The following is a 21742-nucleotide window of genomic DNA, read 5'->3' on the forward strand; positions in this document are numbered from 1 at the left end:
ACACATTATAAAATCCCTGACTCCAGGCATTGATTTCTTTTTTTTTTTAATTTTTTATTTATTTTTTATTTATTTATTTGACAGAGATCACAAGTAGATGGAGAGGCAGGCAGAGAGAGAGAGAGAGAGAAGCAGGCTCCCCGCTGAGCAGAGAGCCCGACGCGGGACTCGATCCCAGGACCCCGAGATCATGACCCGAGCCGAAGGCAGCGGCTTAACCCACTGAGCTACCCAGGCGCCCCCCGGCATTGATTTCTTAACTGTGAACGGCATAGATGTGTTTAGAATGTAGTGAACAATAATTAATATTATTCTTCACAAGTCACAAAGAATGATACAATAAAAAAATAAAAATCCTCTAGATAAGTTAGGGAGAAGCAACATGCCCATCTGAGAGAAATGTGCTTGAGATGTTTCCAACGAGGCAAGAGGAAGTTGGGCAATTTGGAGCTGCAATAAACATAACTACAACAGCAACAAGCATTTAAGAAATTTCAGCAACAATAAGTATTTATTATTTTGAATGAAATGTACATTATCAGACTTTATATAAAAATCAAAAGTGCTAGGTTGGATTATTTTAACATTAATTTAACACCCCCCCCATGTCATTTAGTAGCTACATCTTTTACCTTTTAACTTCTGACTCATTACAATCATCTAAAACTGTCCAATGTTAAAACATAAAAAAAAATAGTTTATTCTTTAAGGAAAAAGTACCACTGATGATGAGTTATTAAAAGCCAAAGAAAAAGGAAGTTGCCGGAGAATCTACTTATTAAGAAAAATTATCACAGAATTTCATAGAAGGATGTAAAATCCGAGATGATTTAGACTCTCAGCAGAATATTTTTTTATGCTACAACGTCTTAAAAGTGTGGGCTTTTGTATTTGTTTTTGAGGCAGGTCGCTGGTGTGCCAGAACTATCTATTTTCTCATCTTTCATTGGCTACTTTCCAAGGTGAACTGAACATTGCCTAATGCCATGCACCCCCCATGACCCCTCGAATGTCTAATGTAGAGAAAAAGCTGATTTTTCAGTCTTAGAAATAGCCCTTAGAGTTAAGTTTGTCATTAAAGAAGACACAAGTAGAGTCTTCATAAAACAGAACCCCCTATACCCTCCCACACTCAGTTCACCCCCATTCCTCTGGTCTACCGCAATGCACCATTCATTCTCTCCCACTCTGGTTCTGGGTGAATTGGATGACACAGGGAGAGGAAGTTTTCCAGGCCACATATCCCATTTGGTCTCATTCAGTCCTAAGCAATCAGGCTTCTCTGATTTGCCACTAGAGCCGTCTGACTTTCCCGTCTCTTGGCTTTCTTGCTCCTCTGCCTCACCTTCCAGCACAAGGCACTGGAGGCTAACAAAAAAAGTCCAGATGACAGGAGCACCAGACCCAAGATGGAGATGATGGAACCGTGGGAATTGAAGCTGTAAGCCACAGCAGTGACCACTATCCCGGCAATGAGGACCACCACGGCGAACGGAATGATGCAGCGGTAACAGGAGAGCTCAGCACCGCCTGTAGCAGCTGTCAACTGAATCTCTCTGACCAAGGGGACCGTGGTGACCACCACTTCGCTGTTGGGGTTCTTCTCCATTGTCACAGGCTTGGAAGATGCTGGGCTTCCCACGATCTCCTTTATGGGGTCTTCAGTCATTTTTACTAGTGATGTTTCTTAGCTGGGTTCACAGACTAGGCCTGGGGGCTCTCTCCAGAGTGGAAACTGTGGAGGAGACAGAACATATCAGGTAAATGCATCAGAGTGAGCCCTGTAAGTAGAAGTAAAGAGCTGGGGAAACATCTCTTGGGTTCTTTTCTAGGACACACATGTGCATGTGAAAATCAGAGTTCGTATTTTCTTTTCCTGATTGTTTGCATTCTCTTTGCAAAATGTAAGATAAAACGATAGCCATAAAAAAAGGGAAGATATAAAAAGCAGGAAGCACTTTACAGCGTTCAATATACTCTGACGATCTACAAATGTTTTACAAGGCTTTCCGCTCTGTCTATTGCTTCTCATTCCTCTAAACACATGGAAAAGTCTCAATCCTAATCCAAAAGACAGCCTCCTTCATGGGGAGAAAGCACTATAAACAATCCTTCAGATAGTTCATTCCAAAACTCATAGCAACTTAGTTCTGCCAATGTTTTCAGGCATAACATGCATTCCAAACTATCACCAATTCACTGCCCACCAAATGAGTGTCAAGACCAGCAGTGAGTGTACAAATGATGTTCTTCTATAGCAGATGACTGTCAGTAAGTCTTCATTGTTGTAACTGTTTAACAGTGCAATATGTGCCCTGGGACCACGGTAGGGGTGCAGGTCAGCAAAAATTCAGCAGCAATGAGACTAGGATTTGTGATCTGAAATGGGGCAATACCTTCTAATCCATTTGAAAAAGGAAGAGCAGGGGAGAAATTCAGTTTTGTAGGATATAATTTTGTACTTATATTAAAGATAAGATTAACTCTTAGAGTAATGAGCTATCAATTCAAAAATTTCCATGGAACTCAACAAGGAATTTCAACACTATGCAGACCATGACATGTATTAAAAAATAAGCGTGCTAGATTTTCAGCAAAGTTTTAGACTTTCTCGATTTTCCCATGCCCTTGCTGCTCTTTCTGGATATTTTGAACCAGAACATTTTAGGACAAAATCTGAAACTCTTGGTCAAAAGCATCTGGTTGAAAGGCTGCCTAGGAGAAATCAGTGAATGCTCTTGTCTGCTGTTCAGACATGTTAAGTCATTCTCTTTTGTCCCTGAGAAGCGATGGAGCAGCCAAAGAATGGAGCAGTTGCAGTCACTGAAGAAATTTAGAGGAAGATTCTTGAGGCTGTTTCAATGAGATTAATACTTTGAACATATGAAGCATCCACTGAAAACAGATTCAAGCCCAAATCAACATATCACTCCCTGTGCAATGAAGCTGGATGTTAGAACTGCCTGCCTGCATATAATTTTTAGTCACCAAAATTAATCACTGCTGTCCAGTGATATCCTGGTATCATCATTTCACCAGTAAAAGGGTATTAGAGATTATATAAGAAAGCAAAAATAAATAAATAAATAAATGGCCCCCAACGCTGAGGCATATGTTAACTTGCAAATGAAGATCTGTCCCCAGACGACATACACCTACCTCAGAGAAAAGCAATCCATTACCAGGGGAGCCACCGGACTTGGGAGGGAATAAACAGCAGCCTTGAGCTTCTTCCGTCAACTTCTGGGAAAAGAGCCTGTAATAGCACGTCTGTCAATAAAATGACAGGACAAGAATCTGCTCTGGGGAAAAGAAAAGATAGAAAAATACTGTGCCGTGTGCTTGGTTTCAGATCCTGGAGTTCCTTCCTTCACTCTACCTCTGTTCCTAAATGACGCTTGTCTTTCCCTCTCTCTTTTTATTTCCTACCCCTCCGGATTGCCCCTCCCTGTCATTTTTTTTTTTTTTTCCTTCGTTCTCTTCCTTGCCAGCAGATTTCGAGTTTTGGCTTCCCCCAACTCTGCTCTGTGACATGATAAGTCAGAATCATTCTAGAGTCCCCAGAGACAGGAGCCAGCTTTTACTTTTATTTCTTTTGCAGCATTTACTAAGTAGACGGCTTTGCATTACTCATTTTTCCCCAGCTAACCTCCAGATCTTCCTCCCACCCATCAGGCATTTTCATAAGAAAATCCCAGAGTCAGCGTTGCAGACCCAACTGAGGGGACAGAGCCGACGGGACAGACACTTTAGGGCAGCAGGAACAGCTGTGAAGTCATGGGGCAGCTGAATTCAGCCTGGAAGCCAGCAAAAATCCATGTTCCTAGGCTTCCCCAGTATTCTTTCTTTATATGTGTGTGAGGCCATCCAAGGCTTAAAACCTCCCTTGTTTGATATTAATTCACTTAGCAACGAGGGTAGGAGATGCCAAACATTTATGATTGAGGGAGAAACCAATCATCTTTATTTAAACACAGTCACTTACTGCTTGTGCTAGGAGGTGAGTACTGTTGGCAATGCTGAAATTATCATGATCATCACCACCTTCATCACTGTCATTTACAGAGCACCTACTATGGATGTGACCCATACAGTGTTCATGCAATAGTGTTAATTCCCACTAGCTTAAAATGAGTTTGTAGTAGTGTATAAATGAGGCTCGGAGGGGTTAAATAATCTCATAGAGGTCACGCAGAAAGAAATCCTTGGTTTGAGCCCCAGTCTTTAATGGGCACATAAATCATGTGGAGAGCTTATTAAGTGTAGACTCTGAGTTAGTAGGTGTGTAACAAGCTCCTTGCTTATGCCATGGCATTTGCTGCTCTTTGGCCCACTTTTAGGAACAAGATATTTGAAACATTCAAGGACACATGGCTTGATGCATCCCACTCTCAGACAATGAAGTTAAAGGTTTATATTCACCTATTCCCCAAGTGGCCTTACAGGTTTATACTTTTTTGCAGATAAGCTATTTGAAATTTTAAAGCCCCAGATTGCCCTTTTGAGAGAACAGTGAGATAATACCGGGACAGTTATAAGCTCATCCCTATACTCCTGGAGCTAAAAGTTATCCATCCTCTCTATTTTAATCTGTGCAAGTTGTAATAACTTCTTTTTAATTAATACAGTGAATCTGCAAATGTAAATTAAATCTCAGAAGAGATTTGTTCCCTTCTTTCTCTTGGGTTGTTAGATTTCTTTAATTATTGGTGCAGGTCTTGGACATTCCCAGGCATCCCCCTTCTGTTCTAAGATAACATCCTGCATCTAGTAAAAATACGTTGATGATTTTGTCCTAAAAGGGGAGGGAACAGAACTCCTTTTTTTCTAGAATGGAAGTCGGAGAGAGGGCTTCCTCATCTCAAATAAATAAATAAAGTTGAAAAGTCCCTGAGGTCTGACTTCACCGACTCAGGGGAGCCCAGCGTGCTGAGAACAGTGACTACCTGGAGGTCCTCCTAGCTGCCATCCTTGTACTTTTAAAATGTGGGGGCAGAAGAGGCCATCATCCGGGAAAAATGCTGTCACTTGGTGTCAAGGATAAGGGATGCTTAGGACCTGGGCTTCTCAGCATTTGGCTAACATTGCCCTGGGAAATGGTGATATGGAGGCTGCTGGCTACATACACTAGAGGCTTTGGGCACACTCCTAATAAAAACATCAGTCCCTCCCATCTGTAGACTGTGAAGTTTGGGCACAGTTCCTCTCTGTCTCCTAGCATAGGTCTCTTCCTACCCCCCGCCCCCCAATAATCCAGTAAACCCAATGAAGTTCTCAATATCACCTTACCTTGCTGAACATCATATTCCCCTTTTACTAAAATCAAAGGTACATAAATCAAACTTTTGCCAGAGAGAAACCAGAGGCAGACTTTTTCCACAGTGAGCCCTTGGCTGAATCTATAATAAGGGACAGTGAGTGTATCTGTGTGCTGGGAAGGGGGGCAAGTCTGTCACTACTTGTAACACCAAAGTATTCTTCAGCCTTTCCAGGCTCCAGGCATCTCATTCAACCTAATTCTTCAGAGAGAGTATGCATATGCCTAGGAACACAGATGCACATCTCCAGACTCCATAAGTAGACAGTTGATGACTTGTATTGATAAATACAAAGACGAAGAAAGTTTTGGGATAAAACAGAAGTTGTATGCGAAGAATGGGCACCAATCATTATACCTACCGCGACATACAGTTTCAACTGACTTTTAACTCTTCAGGGAGAATTCCTAGTCATCAATGCTTGATGTCTTTGAATATTTTTACCTGCTTCCACTCTGTGCCTGTAAGATGTTAAACCCCCTTGGGAATTGCTTAAGGGACACCTGCCCCCAAAGGCAAAATCTTCTCTACAATGCACCCAGTCTTCTTTCTGCAAGCCTTTCAGAAGGGAGAAGAAACCTTTCTGGTTCTTTTTGAAAACACATGGCTCCAGGAGATTCTTTTAAGTTTGGGGAACATTTCAGAAAGCTTCCAGTGCTTGAATTAAGTCGATGCCCTGCCACCACCCCCTACCACCCCTCTGTAGGCTTTCAACATTGTTCTCCCAGATCTTTCAGAAAGCAAGGCAAATACTCTTACCTTTCCCAGCCAGAATCCGACTGAGACAGCTGCCAGCTCCGGCCAACAGCAACCCGGAGAGGGGGATGCAAATCACCACACTAGGGACCGTAAACAAAGTACTCAGCAAGGCTGAAACACAAGGGACCGGAGAAAACTTGGAGAGAGGAAATCCTTTAAGTGCTGCTGCATTTTGTTCTATTTCCCTCTGTGAGAATGTCATCCATATTTTTAAAAAGGGAGCCAAGTTTGAAAAGAATGCCCTGCTTTGTTTTACTCTCTTTATAGCCTCATTCAGGCTTCTCATTTTCATTTTCAAGATGTTCCCTACCCAAAACCCCTATCCTGATAGTTCTCTGCCCTACTTGGAACCTGCAGAAAATAATTTGTCATCTTTGTTCTATACTTCCAGACAGGCTCGGGTGGGGGTTGGAGGTGGGGACAGGTCGGGGGCGGGTGGTTCGGGAGGTATGGGGGCAAGGGGAGCTGGGTGTAAACTAATCTCTTTCGTCCTGATAGGCAAATAAGCAGAGGGATAGTTGGAGAGGAGGATTCATGGTGAAAATGGCATGTGGTCCGTGTGTGGACCCTGTCCCTAAAGTCCCAGTCAGTAATGGTCTGATCAGTACTCTTCATCAGAGGATGGCAAGGCACCATGGAAATGATGGTTTACTGGAAAATCTTATTTCTGAGGAACTGAACTCCTGATCAGCATATAATTTCCAGGCTTCAGCATCAGTCTGGTGGTGGGAAATTGAAACCACCCTGCAACATGTAATATTTCCACCAAAGGCATCAGCAGAGCTTGCTGTTCTGGAGAGAATTTCCCCAAATTTGAAAAATCTTATTTCATTCAGAAATTAGATAAGGAACGAAGCTTTTTAAGTGCAGAGGATACAGAAGTGGAGGAGGGCACGGAAGAAAGTGGTGACATAGAGGAGATTTCGCCCCTTCCCTTAGATAGAAGCCAAGGTTCAGTCTCTGGGCTGGAAAGGGGGGCATTTTGATTTTGCCATTGCCTTTATGCTGCTGAAGACCTGGAAGCTGCTCCTTTGGGAGCACACAAGCTTTGCATTTTGTGAAGAGCACCCCCATGTGTATTCAATTACTCGCCCATATTTACTTTCAGTTTGCTTTTGCTTGGGGTGGTTGAGTTGGCTAATTTCTAGCAGCTCTGAAGATGCCAGGTCCTTCCGGCACTCTGTCCAATCACTGCATGCCTTTGATCTGGGTCATCACCCAGTCCAATTGGATTCAGTGAGCTTTGGGAAGCTGGCCAGTTTTTCTTCTTTGCAGTGCTTCTTTTAAGGGTGTGTCTGCATTTATGTTCTGATATCACTAACATTTTGGAAAGTGATCTGTGCGTGTGTGTTCATTTTGGATAACAGGTCATGTTATTACTGCTTTCCCCACACCACTCCCCTCCCCCAGGCACTTTTCTTTGAGCTCTGGGACATTAAATAGAGAGATCTGATAGCACCAAGAGGAACAATAGATATGCCTTAGGTATAAATATATATTTTACTATTTGCTGGTCAATTTCCATCTACCAGAAACTCATGAAGTCCATGTGAGTACAGAAAGGAAAACAAACATCTTTTAGATACAAATCCTGGTCACCATTCTCTTACCCATTTTGTTCTGAGTAACTATGAATAATCATATAAACATAAAAAAACAGAGTTGCTAAATCAAATGACACAGTGGAACCTTAGGGAGGGCTGAGTAAATCACCTCCCACGTCAACAAGGAGCTAATGGGCACTCCAGCCTCGGATGAGAATTGACTTTCTTGTTTCAAAATCTGAATATATGTTGAACCTACTGTGTTCCTGATACATCCCCCTGTATCTTGCATAATCCTTTGTATTTATGTATTACTACTCTTTTGAGCCCTAAGATGAGGAACCTCAAAGGTCAAGAGTTATAGAAAATTGGGCTGACATTTTCCCAAACAGGTACATACTGCTCAGGTCAGCCTTCCCTAGTAGACTATGGGTCATGTATTCAGGGGCTTGTGGGAAACCCACCATATTTGCCTTTTTTCCAGGAGAGGAAAAGGAAGGGATAAGAATGAGCTCACTCCTTTGCCACTCCTCTTGATACTTGATAGTATGAGGTCTTACTATGCCTTTTTACAGAAGCCATCTCCCCCTAGCCTCTGATGAGAAATGTCCCTTGTCTTGTCCATAAAATAATTGGGGTGCCCATCGTGTGACCTCAGTCTACTCCTGATCAGCACATAATTTCTAGGCTTCAACATGAGTCTAGTGCTGGGAATTTGAAACCACCCTAGAGCAGATAAAATTTTCTGAAAATGACTGATCTGTGACATCCTATAAGGATCAGTTAGCTTTCCTTTGTTCCACATCCATAGAGCAGGATACACATTCCGACCCAATTAGCCATCTCTCAGTTGTGTCGTGATGGTCTTAAAATGACCCACATAGGATGGGTACATCAGGGCTGGCCTTCCCCCACATCATGAAAGCTACAGTTGAAACTATAGACTTTAAGCTCTCTATATATGGGCAAGAGGGACATCAAGTAAATTGTCATGAATAGTTTTTGTCAACTTTCAGCTATCAGCAACTCATTAAACCCATGTGAGTATAGAATAGAAACATGGTTGTAGAAGCAGAGGTTCAGAGGAAATCACTGTTCCCAGGTTTAAGGCCAGAGTCCGGATGCCTTGGTTGTGAGCTGCCCCCCACAACACTCCCAGGGGAGAGAGGAGGAGCATATTAACACTTGCTTGGTGCCCAGTGTGCACCCCCCGTAACACAGACCCCATCTCAGGTGTTCATATTTTCATTTCGCTGATGGAGAAACTGAAACTCAAAAGGGTTAAGTACTTGCCCAGTATCTACTACTAGGGAGAGAGGCAAAGCCAGGATTCCAGTCCGAGTGCCTCTTTCTCCTGTGCTGTGCTGGGAGGACTCTGTTGGGTAGGATTATTTACGAGGTTGTGTGTCTCTTCCTAACTTCAGAGGGCGTCCCATTTTCTTGGGTTCGGGATGACATAGTCTCACTAGGTTTCATTTTGGAAAAGTGTTTTGAGAAGGCGTACCTATTGCTTCTAGGATGTTGAAACCATGTATGTTGCCTCATAAGCATCTGGGATTTAAAATTGAGCTGTGTTACTAAGCAGATTTGAGGAGGTTTAAGACACAGGTCTGGTACCAGTGGACTCTGTGCCAGATACCACAGCACTAGGGACATTTCAGATGTCACCAGGCCATTCCTGTGCTTTCATGAACATTAAGTTCCACTCATTTTTACTATACTCTTCTCAGGTGCCAGGGATTTGTTTAATGCTCTAAGTTGAGAAGGTACAAACCAGTAAACAAAGCATGGTCTCTGCTCTCAGGGAGCTCATAGCCTAGGACAGGAAAGCCATAGGGTAACCTATGTGAGTGACCTTTTTACTAGAGGGAATAACAAACTGCTATAGGGAAGCCCAGGGAAAATCAAGTTGGTTTAGTGTAGGTGGGAAGGAAAGCTTGATGGTAAGCAGACATCGAGAGTATTTTTTTTTATATTTTATTTATTTATTTGAGAGTAAGAGAGAGCACAAGCAGGGGGAGAAGCAGGCTCCCTGCTGATCAGGGAGCCCAATGTGGGGCTCGATCCCAGGATCCTGGGATCATGACCTGAGCCCAAGGTAGACACTTAACTGACTAAGCCACCCAGATGCCCAGACATCGAACATATTATAAGTAGGGAAGGAGAGAAGTGATTAGAGGTGGAAGGATGCATATAAACATAGCTCAGAAAAGTATGGGTCTTGTGTAGAGAGCTAGGAGTAGCCCTTGTGGCTGACTTGTAGAGCGCCAGGGACAGACAGAGAGCAGTCCGAATTAAGACTGGAAAGGGTTTATGATGAGATTATGGGCTCAATGTCAAGGTGGGACTGTATTCTGAGAATAGTGTTTTTTGAGCAGAATGGCATGCTGAGCTCTCTGCATTATCGCAGGTAGCCTGGCATGAGAATGTGAAATGCAACTTGGGAAGTAAAAATGGGCAAGTCAGAGAGTATGACTGGGACACCAGTTAGGAAACCTCTATCCAGGTGAGAGGTGCTAGGGGCCTGATATTAGGAAATGTGGGTAGGTCTGAAGACACCATAATAGGCAAAAGCAGCAGAACTTGGCAATGAATTTTCTGTGGGGGAGGTTATCAAGGGAGAAGGAATGGTAAGGTTTTAAGACCTAAGCAATTAATCGGTTGGTGATACTGTCACCAGAAACGGAAGGCCAGGACGAAGAGCAGGTGGGGTGGAGGATGAATGCTGGATTTTGCTAGCACAGCTGGTCATGTCTCCAGTGGAGACACATTATTGCCTGCCTACTAATTCGTGAACCGGTGTCTGACCTGCCAAATAATGTCATTATTAGCTCACAGGTAAATTTGCCTCTAAAATTATGAATGAATTTATAATTTACTTCATTCCATACATGTACACACAATTGCTGACACATATACAGTATACACACATGACTTGACATTGCTAACTTTTTTCATACAATGAGAAAATCAATATTTTAAGAATTCCAATTCGATGGCGAAAATGAACCAGTCAGGAAACGACAGGTGTTGGTGAGGATGCAGAGAAAGGGGAACCCTCCTACACTGTTGGTGGGAATGCAAGCTGGTGCAGCCACTCTAGAGAACAGTATGGAGGTTCCTCAAAAAGTTGAAAATAGAGCTCCCCTACGACACAGCAATCGCACTACTGGGTATTTACCCTAAAGACATAAATGTAGTGATCCGAAGGGGCACGTGCACTCGAATGTTTATAGCAGCAATGTCCACAATAGCCAAACTACGGAAAGAACCTAGATATCCTTCAAAAGATGAATGGATAAAAAAGATATGGTATATATACACAATGAAATACTATGCAACCATCAAAACCCTGAAATCTTGCTATTTGCAATGACATGGATGAAACTAGAGGGTATTATGCTAAGAGAAATAAGTCAGAGAAAGACAATAATCATATGATCTCTCTGATATGAGGAATTTGAGAGGCAGGGAGGGAAAAAAATGAAACAAGATGGGATCAGGAAGGAGACAAACCATAAGAGACTTTTAATCTCATGAAACAAACTGAGGGTTGCTGGGGGTTGTAGGGTAAGGATAGGGTGGTTGGGTTATGGACATTGGGGAGGGTATGTGCTATGGTGAGTGCTGTGAAATGTGTAAGCCTGATGATTCACAGACCTGTACCCCTGGGGCAAATAATACATTATACATTAGTGAAAAGAAAAAAAAAAAGAATTGCAATTCAAGCCTTTGGTTGTCCTAACTATGCGCAAAGAATATATTGATCCCATTTTAAAGTTCAATTTTAAACTTTTTGAAAATGTTAACATAAATAGCAATTCCTTTGTATAGGTGTGTACCACAAAAAACAAAAACACAGATGTTTTCTGGGAATGAAAGTGTTTTCTCCTGCATTGATCACTACCCCAAGCAAGGGACTACTCATGTTTGAAGACTAAATGAGGAAGTTCCAATCTCCCCATATCACAGGTGGAGAACAGCCTTTGTCTTACCAAGAATTATTTTATGTTCCCCCTGAGCTAATGCTAAACAACAACCAAAAAAAAAAAAAAAGAGAGAGAGAGAGAAAGAGGAAAAAAAAAGCAAAAACCAAAGAAGAGAGAGAGAAAAAAAAAAGGCAGTCCAAACTCTCTGTGGATTTCTTTAGAAATGTCATGTTTGGTCCTCAAGCAATGTAAGCAAGCCTTTGTATTGGGGTTTACCAAGATCGTATTGACTGGAAAGTCTCCTACATCCTCAAGGATAGTATCAGCGATTGTGTGTGCTCAGAAAGTCTTTGCAAATGAATGAACAAATAAATAAAAGACTGACTGCACATTGAAATCAGATATAAACTTGGAAACTCAGAACATTATTCAAGTGGATAATTTCAAAGTGACTGGTATTTAGTGCTAAGTACATTAATCAATTACTACTGGCATTTTTTTAGTAGTCTTTGGGTGGTAGGTACCATGTAGATCCAGCCACAGACTTCACCTAATAATAAATATTTACTGAGCACTTTCCTTATGTTATATACCTTTTATAGATTTATTATTTCATTTAATACTCACAAATAATCTGGGAGTTCATGCTAGAAATAGTTCCATTAAACAAGAGACTTGCCTGGGGAAGTCATCGTTTGGAAAATGGTAGAGTCCAGGGTTAGAATCAAAGCCTGTTTGACTGCGAATTTTCCCCTTAATCCTTGTGCAATATTGTTTCTGTGTTCAGTTGATGTGCACACTTTCTGTTGCTCACAAGGAGTTTATATTTCATCCGAAATAAACTCTCGAGTTTTGAAATGATTGTTTTGCCAGAAGAAACACACAGTCACCTTCCCATAGAAGGGCCCACTGAGGGAGAGTAGGGTCAGCTCAAGAGACTGTTTGAAAACATTTTTATCCACTCACAATCTGATATCCAGAATGTGGGTGGGTAGTGGGAAAGGGAGCCATTTGCCCAGCTGGATTTCATTCAAAATAGAACTATTTATCTTATGAGTTTATCTTATGGAACAATGCAGAGAACAGATCTCTTCTTTCTTTCTTTAGATAAAAATTTTAAAGTTTTGCTTCAGAGAGGAGATGGTACCTTGCCGTCTCCTTTTTGTTTACTTAAATAAACTATACAGGAAACAGGCATCATTGTCTTTGTAAAAGCAGTTGTAAAGCTTGGTCAAACTAATGATCCCAAGACAGCGGAGTGGCCACAGAAGAAGAACAGTGTTTCTTCTGTTGGTGTCGTGAGGGGCACCCAAGTTCACTTTCAACTCCTACTGGCCTCTTGAGCTTTGTGGGTAAAGCTGCCATTGATAACTTTGGATGATTTCCAATGTGATGGGCTCAGGAGTCTCAGGAGAAGCTCTCTTCCCTTATTTCTTGGTATTTATTTTCCAAGTTAAACTTAGTTTGGAAAACTTTCTTCATAGTTACAGTTTAATTCAATCTTTTTTCCTGGGGTCACAGGGTAAGGTTTTGGATCGCTTCCACAACAAAATGAACATCTCTGGCTCTCTACTCTGGTTGTGCAATGAAAACAGCCATGAACAGAAAGTCAGGAAACTTGGACTTGAATCTTCTTTCCTCTGTTTCAGAGTCTTGTCTGTCAGACTTCAGGGTCTCTTCTGTAGATCTTTTACTATTCTTTCCTTTTATTCTGTTTTAAAAAATCCTATTTGGGTTCATAATATCTGAGAACATAGACAAGACAGCTTGGGGGAAACCACTAACACTATGACCCAAGCTACCAGAACAGCTGTAGGAAGCCTCTAAAAGAAAAAAAAAAAAAAAAAAAAAAAAAAAAAAATCCCTGGTTCAGCGTCTGTCAGCAAAGCCATTGACCTTTTACTGTGGATATTCATCTATTTCCCAGTGAAGAGAGTCACAGACATCTGGCTCAGAGGCTGACCACAGTGCAAAGGTTTTCTTCAGTTCCAGTCAGAAATTCTAGGTTTGCAGTGATCACACACTAATCTCCACTCTTGCTGATCCAAAGCCAGTGCAGTAGGGAGTGTGGGGTATCCAAGGATATCAGTAACAAGATAAATAATAAATTGAATTTGGAAGTCAAGCAGCAGGGGTCCAGATTTCCACTTGGGGAGCATTACTCTGCTGTAACTGACATGACATGACGTAAGTCGGAGACCTCAGTTCACAGTTTTATGTGACAGGACACAGGAGTGGCCGGCGTTAGGGAGGACTGATAGGAAAGCCTAAGGGTGAGTTTCTCTGGGAACAGGAAGCAGGGAACGCTATACCAATGAGGCTCTGGGACAGAGAATTGCGACAGGTTTTGTAGAGCAACTGGGCTCTCCAGAAGCTGCCGGAAGGGTATCACACAGAGTGTGTAGTTTGTAAGCACTTCTCTCCTCCCAGGCCACAGGATCCAGAAAGAGCAGCTGTGCCATTCGCTGTGTGACTTGCCTTGACTCAGTGAATTCCTACTGTGCCCAGTTCACATTCTCACGTTTATGGGTTAGAGCCGAGAGAACGATAGCCTCTTTCTAAAATTCCTTTTTATTTTCTTGGGGATGGGATCACAGTCTTAGCGCCATCAAGTATATTCTGTACCCCAGCAAGGATTTGAACTCCCTGCATCAGAACCGCACAGTGTACTTGTCAAAAACACAGGTTTCTGGGCTCCAGCCCAGACGTGCTGCATGACGGCCTCGGGATATTTGGTGCGCACGTGTGTGTATGGGAATCTGTGTGTCTTTGAAAGGTCAGGAGTCCGCATTGTTTTATATGTGTCCCAGATGAAGTTTGAGATCCTCTGCTTGATGCTAGTATAGCAAGCCATTGAGTGCTGGAGCCTAACCCCAGGACTCCTCTGGGTAAAACCCATCAATGGTGTCTCTTCATGGAAGGTTTGGAACCTCAGCATGACACACAGAGCACAAAGCCCCTTCCTCCCCACTCTCTGCTCCAGCTAGGATCAAATGACAAATTACAACTACCACATGCTTTGTTCCTCGTGACTTGCTGATTTACACTCCTTGAGACTCACAGGGATGTGTACTGCTCTTTCCCGACTACCTCAAGTATCCCCTTCACTGATAAGTCCTCCTCCCTCTTCAGATCAGGTAGGCTTCAGTTCCCTCCTCCTGTGTCCACTTCTTGCTTGAAGCTGGGGTTTCTTAAGCTGGGCATGTTTGATATTTGGGGCTGGATGATTCTTTTTTGTGGAGGGGCTGACTTGCTCATCTTAAGATGTTTGGCAGGTTCCTGGCGTCTACTCACCAGATGCAGGTGGGAACCCCCGAGCGGAGAACCAAAAACGTCTTTGGACATGGCCAACTGTCCCCTGGGTGCAAGATTGTAGCAGACTGAGAACACTGCTCTACTTACATGTAGTCCTCACCAAGTTATGCAGGAAGTAGCTATTTGCTTATTTATCTCCTCTAAGAGTCTGAGTTCAAGTGCAGGGCTATACAGAATTTATCCTCATGACCCCTGTGCCAAAGCATAACACCCAATGCATACAATAGGCATATAATACACATTTCCTCCGTAGCAAAACTTCGAGGTGCCAGGTGTCAGAAGACCTAGATTTTAGCTTATTTTGGTCAGCTTTGCTGCTTAAAATGTGCCAACTGTGGAGAAATCAAGTAGCATCTCTGTGCTCTGATTTCCCTCATTTGGTTCTGGTTCTTTTCTGCTTTGTGCTGGGATGGGTGCTTCTTGGTATGCTGACCTTTAATATTAGTGGTAGGAAATTAAACAGGTTTTGCATCTGCAAATGCTCAGGATTCACAGTATTAGTAGGGAGACTCATTCACTCTGAAGGATGATCCCCCTTCCCCCAATTCACCCTATGAAATGCCTCTCCGGTTATTTCATTATCTTCAAGAAGGACTTCTCTCTCTCTGTTTACTTACTTTATGACTTCCTTTTATATTCTGGGCATTCCATCAGTGTGGCTTCTGTGTTCTCCCAGCACTGTGCTGGGCTGGTTTATATATCTTGCTCTCTTCTTTGAGCAGAGGAATTAGTTTCCAGACTGAGTTCAGCTGAGAAGGACCCCTTCGCAGGGAAATGTGGACTCTGTCACCACCAGCTCCCCTCCAGCAGTTGCTGGCTAGGGCTTTCCGTTAACCATTTCGTGCCCCGAACATGGAGGCTACAGAAAGCACTGACAAATTGTAAAATTCTACGCAAATGAATCAGTAAGTGCCAGATACATATCCTTTAGGCTGCAGGGGGAGGGGGATTGAAAATCATCTAGTCTAGCTCTTTCATTTTCAAGTTGGGAACAGTGAAGCCTGAACAGATCTGGGGACTCACTCATTACTATTTTCTTTGCAGTTTCTTACGATTTCAAAAAGTCAATCTCAATCATTCTGTTGCTTTCTTAATGCATCACAGCTAATTTTTATTTTCCATCTTTTCCTATACTTCATGATACCCTCTTTAAGCTTAAAATAAGAATTTCCTTTCAATACAGGGTTTGGGGATGTCTCTCGTCTGAAAAAGGAGACAGGTGTTTTTAACATAGTGAGCTCTGTGTATTTAGGTCTGCAGTAGCACATGGTCTAGAGGGATGAACAAGGCTTTGGGTTTTTTTTTTCCTACCCCCAAGGGACAGTTCTTTTCATGCAAATTGAAAATAGTTCTATTCTTTTCCTCAAATTTTTTTTCTTACAACTTTCTTTTAAAATCTTCTTAGGCAGATTAGCAGGATTTGTTTGTAAGAAGACAGCTGTTGAGAAAATGTGCAGTACTCATTAGCCACTAAAACGTTTTCTATTCTAGAATTTTGGAGAACTTGCAATAGGAATGCACCTGTCTGTTAGTTTACCTGAAGAGCTCATGGATGTCCTAAGAAACTTGGCAGCCTCTTGCGGCTGGAGAGTCTAGGATTGCTCATTGCTGACCCACAGTGGTGCTTCCTTGGAGACTCAGAGAAGTAAACAAGTACAGTGGGTGGGGAGAGACTGACAGGATTTCAAACTTTGGTGTGCTAAACGGGGAGGGGGGGCGGAGAAGAAGAGCACCATCATCCACAGCCAAGATTGTTTCTTAAAAGAAGGAGTACTGTTGCTCGAAGGCAAAAAACAAAACAGGATATAATCTCACCACGTTGATTTTACTTTTTCACATTTTGAATGCACATCTCCAAATGAGCATGCTGAAACCACCAGACCTAGATTAATTAATCCAAGAGTCAGAGATGGGAGTTATAATGTCAAATCCTGTTAAAAAAAAAAAGGGCTAAAATTATTTGATTTGCCTTCGTGTTAACTATTGCTCATATCATTTGTTTCTTCCGTGGGGCCAAAGTGTTAAGTATGTTCGAAGATTTCTAGATTACTAGGGAAACAACACAGTGGAATCAGTATGCCCAGACTCACAGATGTGGGCGGTGGGGGTGGGTGGGGAGGACTGCTAACTCCGCCACCACATTCCACAGACCACTTAACCTGTTTGTATCTTCCTCTTTAAAAACACAACCTATTTCACAGGGTATTGCGTAAAATGAAATTATAAGTCTCCAAGCACTTAATAAACTACAAAGTGGTCTGCAACTGTGAGATTTTGTATCTCTAAACTTTGTGGACTTTTTTTTTTTTTTTTTTAATTAAAACCTTATCAGGGTTGTGTTAATCTGTCTATAATGTTGAATGAAATTTATCAACACACACTTTTCATAGGAGACGGCAGTATATAAAGTATGTGTCAGTGCCTGGCATAAAATAGACAATTATTTTTATTCCCTTTACCCACTTGCAGTACATGTTTGACTCTCCAGATAATATAAATGTCAAAAATTTTGCAATGTAAGTGATCGCCAAGCTGAAATTATATGTCTTTGATGCTTTTGAAAAATTTTTGGATACATGAGTGAACAGGATATCAAAATAACCTTTAGGTTATGGAACCATAAAACCAGCTACACACTAGCTCTTCCACCTTACTTCCTTCTCTGACTCATCTGCGCCCTCTGCCGACTGAAGACCTGTATTTCATTAGCAAATTTAACTGTTTTGAACAGAGGGATCACAATTTTCCCCAGCCCAGGACTGGAAGTCCTAACACGCAAATTACCATTTCAGAGAATCATGGTGTCTTCTTTTTTTCCTTTTTAATAATACCAGGAAAACTTAGTCACAATGTAAAAACTAAATAGGGATAAATTTAAATAGAAAATAAAAAATCAAATGTGAAACTCTGCCTTCAATAGTACTGTCAGCAGGGGCGCGGGGTAGCTCAGTGGGTTAAAGCCTCTGCCTTCCGCTTGGGTCATGATCCCAGGGTCATGGGATGGAGCCCCGCATCAGGCTCTCTGCTCCGTGGAGGGCCTACTTCTTCCTCTCTCTCTGCCTGCCTCCCTGCCTACTTGTGATCTCTCTCTCTGTCAAATGAATAGGTAAAATCTTTGGAAAAAAAAAATAGTACTGTCAGCATTTGCTGTATCTTTATTCTATTTTTTCTATGTAAGATGTGCGTTATTTTTCTTACAAAGATAGGGTTATACTGTATATAATTTTTGCAAACTTGCTTTTGATACTATTTATGGTAAACATCTTCCCATGTCAATAAAATGGACCATGAAGTGGCTACTTAGTGTGCCATTGCAAGGATGTCCCATAATACTTTTCTATATTTATAAAGTACATGTTCAGTCTGGTTTCAGCTTTTCTGATTGCTGTTTTTTTTTTTTAAATTTTACTCTTATGCCCCATACTGTCCATAAAGATAGGTCAGAAGCTAAATCAAAAATTGATAATACTTCATAATTAATATTAGGGACAAAAAATGATACACCAGTACCAAGATCTCAATATACTGTATTGTCAAATATTTCTACTGCCTGTTTCCATTTCCTGCACTTACTGCTTATCCTTTTCTACTAAATTGTATTAAAATATATTTATCATAGGCAAAGAGTGAACATTTTAGAAAGATTTAAAGTCTTTTTCCCAGTAAGACTGAAGAAGATATTTCATCTCCAAAATGAGAGTTGACAGCATAAACAAGAAAAAAATCAGAGGTCTGGAAAGACTGGGTGAAAATTAGAAATACATTTGCCAAAAAAAAAAAAAAGAAAGAAAAAAGAAAAAAAGAAATACATTTGCCATGTTCACTCCCAATGAAGGAATGAATATCCTCTGTCATACTGAGAAAAGTCCGATTAGTGAAGCTGAAGATAAACTTGAGAGTTTCCTCAAGACTCACAGGAAATAATAAATAATAGAAAATAATGAGAGAACAAGATAGGAAATAAGCCTGAAAGATGTAGTTTGTGTAAAGTAAGAATTCCATAGCAGGAACTGGAACCACGAGAACACAAGCAAAAATAAAAGCAACAGAAGAAGAAATTTTTGAGCTAAATAAATATTTGAGTTTGAAGTTTAAAAATGGTTCACTGAAAGTAAATGGAACACATGCCTAGGTATAACCAGGCAAAACTCTTGAATGTAAAAGACAAACTGAACTTTCCATAAGAACGGAGACTCTTATAAGAGTCTAAAATATGCATTTTAGAGAGAAATACAAGCCAATCCAATCCCCCTAATACTAAATGCCAATTGTCAATACTTATAGGACTTTGAGGATTAATCAAAATTAAAAGCTCAAGAATAGTGAAGGCGTACTTTAAAATTCCCCTTGTAAACTTTTTTGCAGACCTCAAATAAGGAAAACTAGTGAAAGCTTAGCTCTTAATTGTGAAGCAGGGATGGAGGACTGGAACTCGACCTGCTGGTTTGCCCTCCCTCCCATGATGGAACCAGAGGTATCTCCTCAGGTAGTTTGAAAACCACTGTTCCAGTCCATTTAACAACATGAAATAGGAAAATAATTGGTATAGCTCCTGGAAAAGCTATGGTGAATTTATCATTTTTTCCTCCCTGGCAATATGATTGTCTGTGTAGAAAACTGAGAACAACTTAAAAACGGAACTAACAAAAGAATTAGTATGGTGGTCAGTTTATACATATATATTCAAATATATGTATTCATCTATACACACATATATATGAAGATCAACAGAATATATACACATACAACTCATATAAATGTGTGTATATATTCTGATACTGGATATATGAATATCCCATAATAATGAATATCAGAAAGCAGAGCAACAGAATTCTTCTATTAATTCACTCAACAGATGTTTATATACCGGCTGTGTGCTAATAACTGGGGACACAGTGGTGAGAGGGATGGACATGTGGAGCTTATGCTCTGGTGGGGGAGAAAGATACTCAGCTAATTACAGATCAAGATCAGTGCTAGAAATAAACTAGCATTTATTTGTTTACCTTTTATTGTTTTCCTCTTGCCCCCACTGGGATGCAGGTCCAATCACAGGTGGAAATCAATTTTTTTTAGAAGGGGGGGGGCAGTGTGAGAGGAAGAGAGAGAATCTTAAGCAGGCTCCATGCCTAGCAGGGAGCCCAGCACGGGGCTCGATCTCAGGCCCATAGGATCATGTCCTGAGCTGAAATCAAGAGTAAAACACTTAACTGACTGAGCCACCCAGGCGCCCCTGGAAATCAATTTTGTACGGGGCGGGGTGGGGGGGAGCCAGAGGCTGAGATAGCACATAAAAGAGGCTGGAGAAGAAGAATATGGAGAAAAGATTAGGGCTAACAGTCAAAGACGGGAATAAGTGAGGAGTGTGGGGAGGGCGGCTGAGACTAAGAGAAGCTGAGGAAATATGTGGCTTGACCCCAGACACCAGGGAACCGGAAGGCTGGAAGGCAGAGAGGGGAGAACGGGGAAGATGGGAACGGGGCACCCAGAAAGGTTTAGTCAGATGGCACAGGATGCTGTAAGCTGGGGTAAGAACTCTGAAAGTTGTTTTTCGCAACGTGAAGCCAGGTTGTCAGGAGAGGAGTGCCAGGAGCAGTGGACTCAGAATTGTATTACAGTGCTCTCTGTCTCTCCATTGGGGGGCGGGTGACTTCTTACCAACTGGTTGGAAGGAGCTCTGGGCAGTCAGGGGAACAGCGATGGTGGCTTTGGCGAGAGTAGGCAGTGCCGATAGAAAGAAGTGAACAAACCTAAGCTATGTGGAAACTATAAATAGGAAAAACTATTGACTAATTGTACACGAGGTTTGAAGGAAAGAAAGCAGTATCAGTGTGAGGTTTCCAGACTTCCAAGCAGATCTGATGGGCATGCCACCATAGGGAGATGGAGGCAAGGAGAGGTGACCCGAATGAGTCCTTTGCGGGTGCAACTGGCCTCAGCTGGGTTGTCTGACTTCACGAAGAATTTAGTCTATATTCTGGGGGAAGACAGAGAGGCTTCTGACTCAGACTTGAGATCTGTCCCCTGAGAGAGGACTCCAGGTGTGCAAAAAACAAAGGGCAGTGGTGTTTATGCTGATGAGTATCAGCGTGCAGTCTGGGGACCAGAGCCCAAGTGAAACCCTAAACTTTTGTCTGAAATGCCCTAATGCTGAACTCCGATCCCCCGCAGTGACTAGTCAGGGCAGCGGAAGGGCTTGAGAAATACAATACTTCCAGTTCATCTCCGGAATCCCTTTATTGGAAGGAAGGTGGTTGATGACTTTATTCTGTGATCCCTTGCAGAATTCAAACACCTGGTTTTCTGAACTGTCAGTTTTAATAAAGCTCACATACACTATCTGTCCCAAAAGACAAAGCTATAAACTCACCTTTCTTAACACCTGATTTGTATGTCTTATTTTCCTTATATTAGCAGGCTAAATGGACTAGGAACCTTCAGTCTTTGTGGGTCTGTGACCACATGGTTTGATTCACCAGATAACCAAGTGGTTATGCAAGGTATTATCTCTTTATGCCTTTGTTCTCTTATTCTCATTCTTCCTTATAAAATAAAAGGGGAGCCACAGAAGACCCCTGAATAACCAAAACAATCTTGAAAAAGAAAAACAAAGCTGGAGGCATCACAGTTCCAGACTTCAAGCTATATTGCAAAGCTCTAGTCACGGATGCAGTGTGGTACTGGTTCCAAAAAGTAAAAGTGATGGACTAGGTAATATATAATACATACATAAAATAATTTCTCAAATTAATCATGTGTTCATGAGGATGGCAAGCTGAGGATGAAAATTTGCGTCTTCTTTGTACCCTACAATTGCTGTTACGGGCATAAAAGCTTAGGGGCGCCTGGGTGGCTCGGTCAGTTAAGGATCTGCCTT

General features: G+C 41.8%; 2 protein-coding genes across 2 annotated transcripts in view; one reads left to right on the forward strand and one right to left on the reverse strand.

Annotated features, from left to right (window-relative positions):
• Positions 1-21742, forward strand: part of PCTP (phosphatidylcholine transfer protein) — a 105422-nt gene that overhangs the window by 48747 nt on the left and 34933 nt on the right. The gene's annotated exons all lie outside the window — the stretch shown is intronic.
• TMEM100 (transmembrane protein 100) lies at positions 484-12262 on the reverse strand. Its single transcript, XM_047707443.1, has 4 exons — positions 12178-12262; positions 6078-6157; positions 3160-3302; positions 484-1735 (listed from the first exon to the last, which is right to left on the reverse strand). Exon 4 carries the CDS (start codon positions 1667-1669, stop codon positions 1265-1267), a length of 405 nt encoding a protein of 134 aa, XP_047563399.1. The 5' UTR covers positions 1670-1735; positions 3160-3302; positions 6078-6157; positions 12178-12262; the 3' UTR covers positions 484-1264.

The sequence above is a fragment of the Lutra lutra genome, chromosome 16 (assembly GCF_902655055.1).
Source record: "Lutra lutra chromosome 16, mLutLut1.2, whole genome shotgun sequence".
Lineage (NCBI taxonomy): Eukaryota > Metazoa > Chordata > Mammalia > Carnivora > Mustelidae > Lutra > Lutra lutra.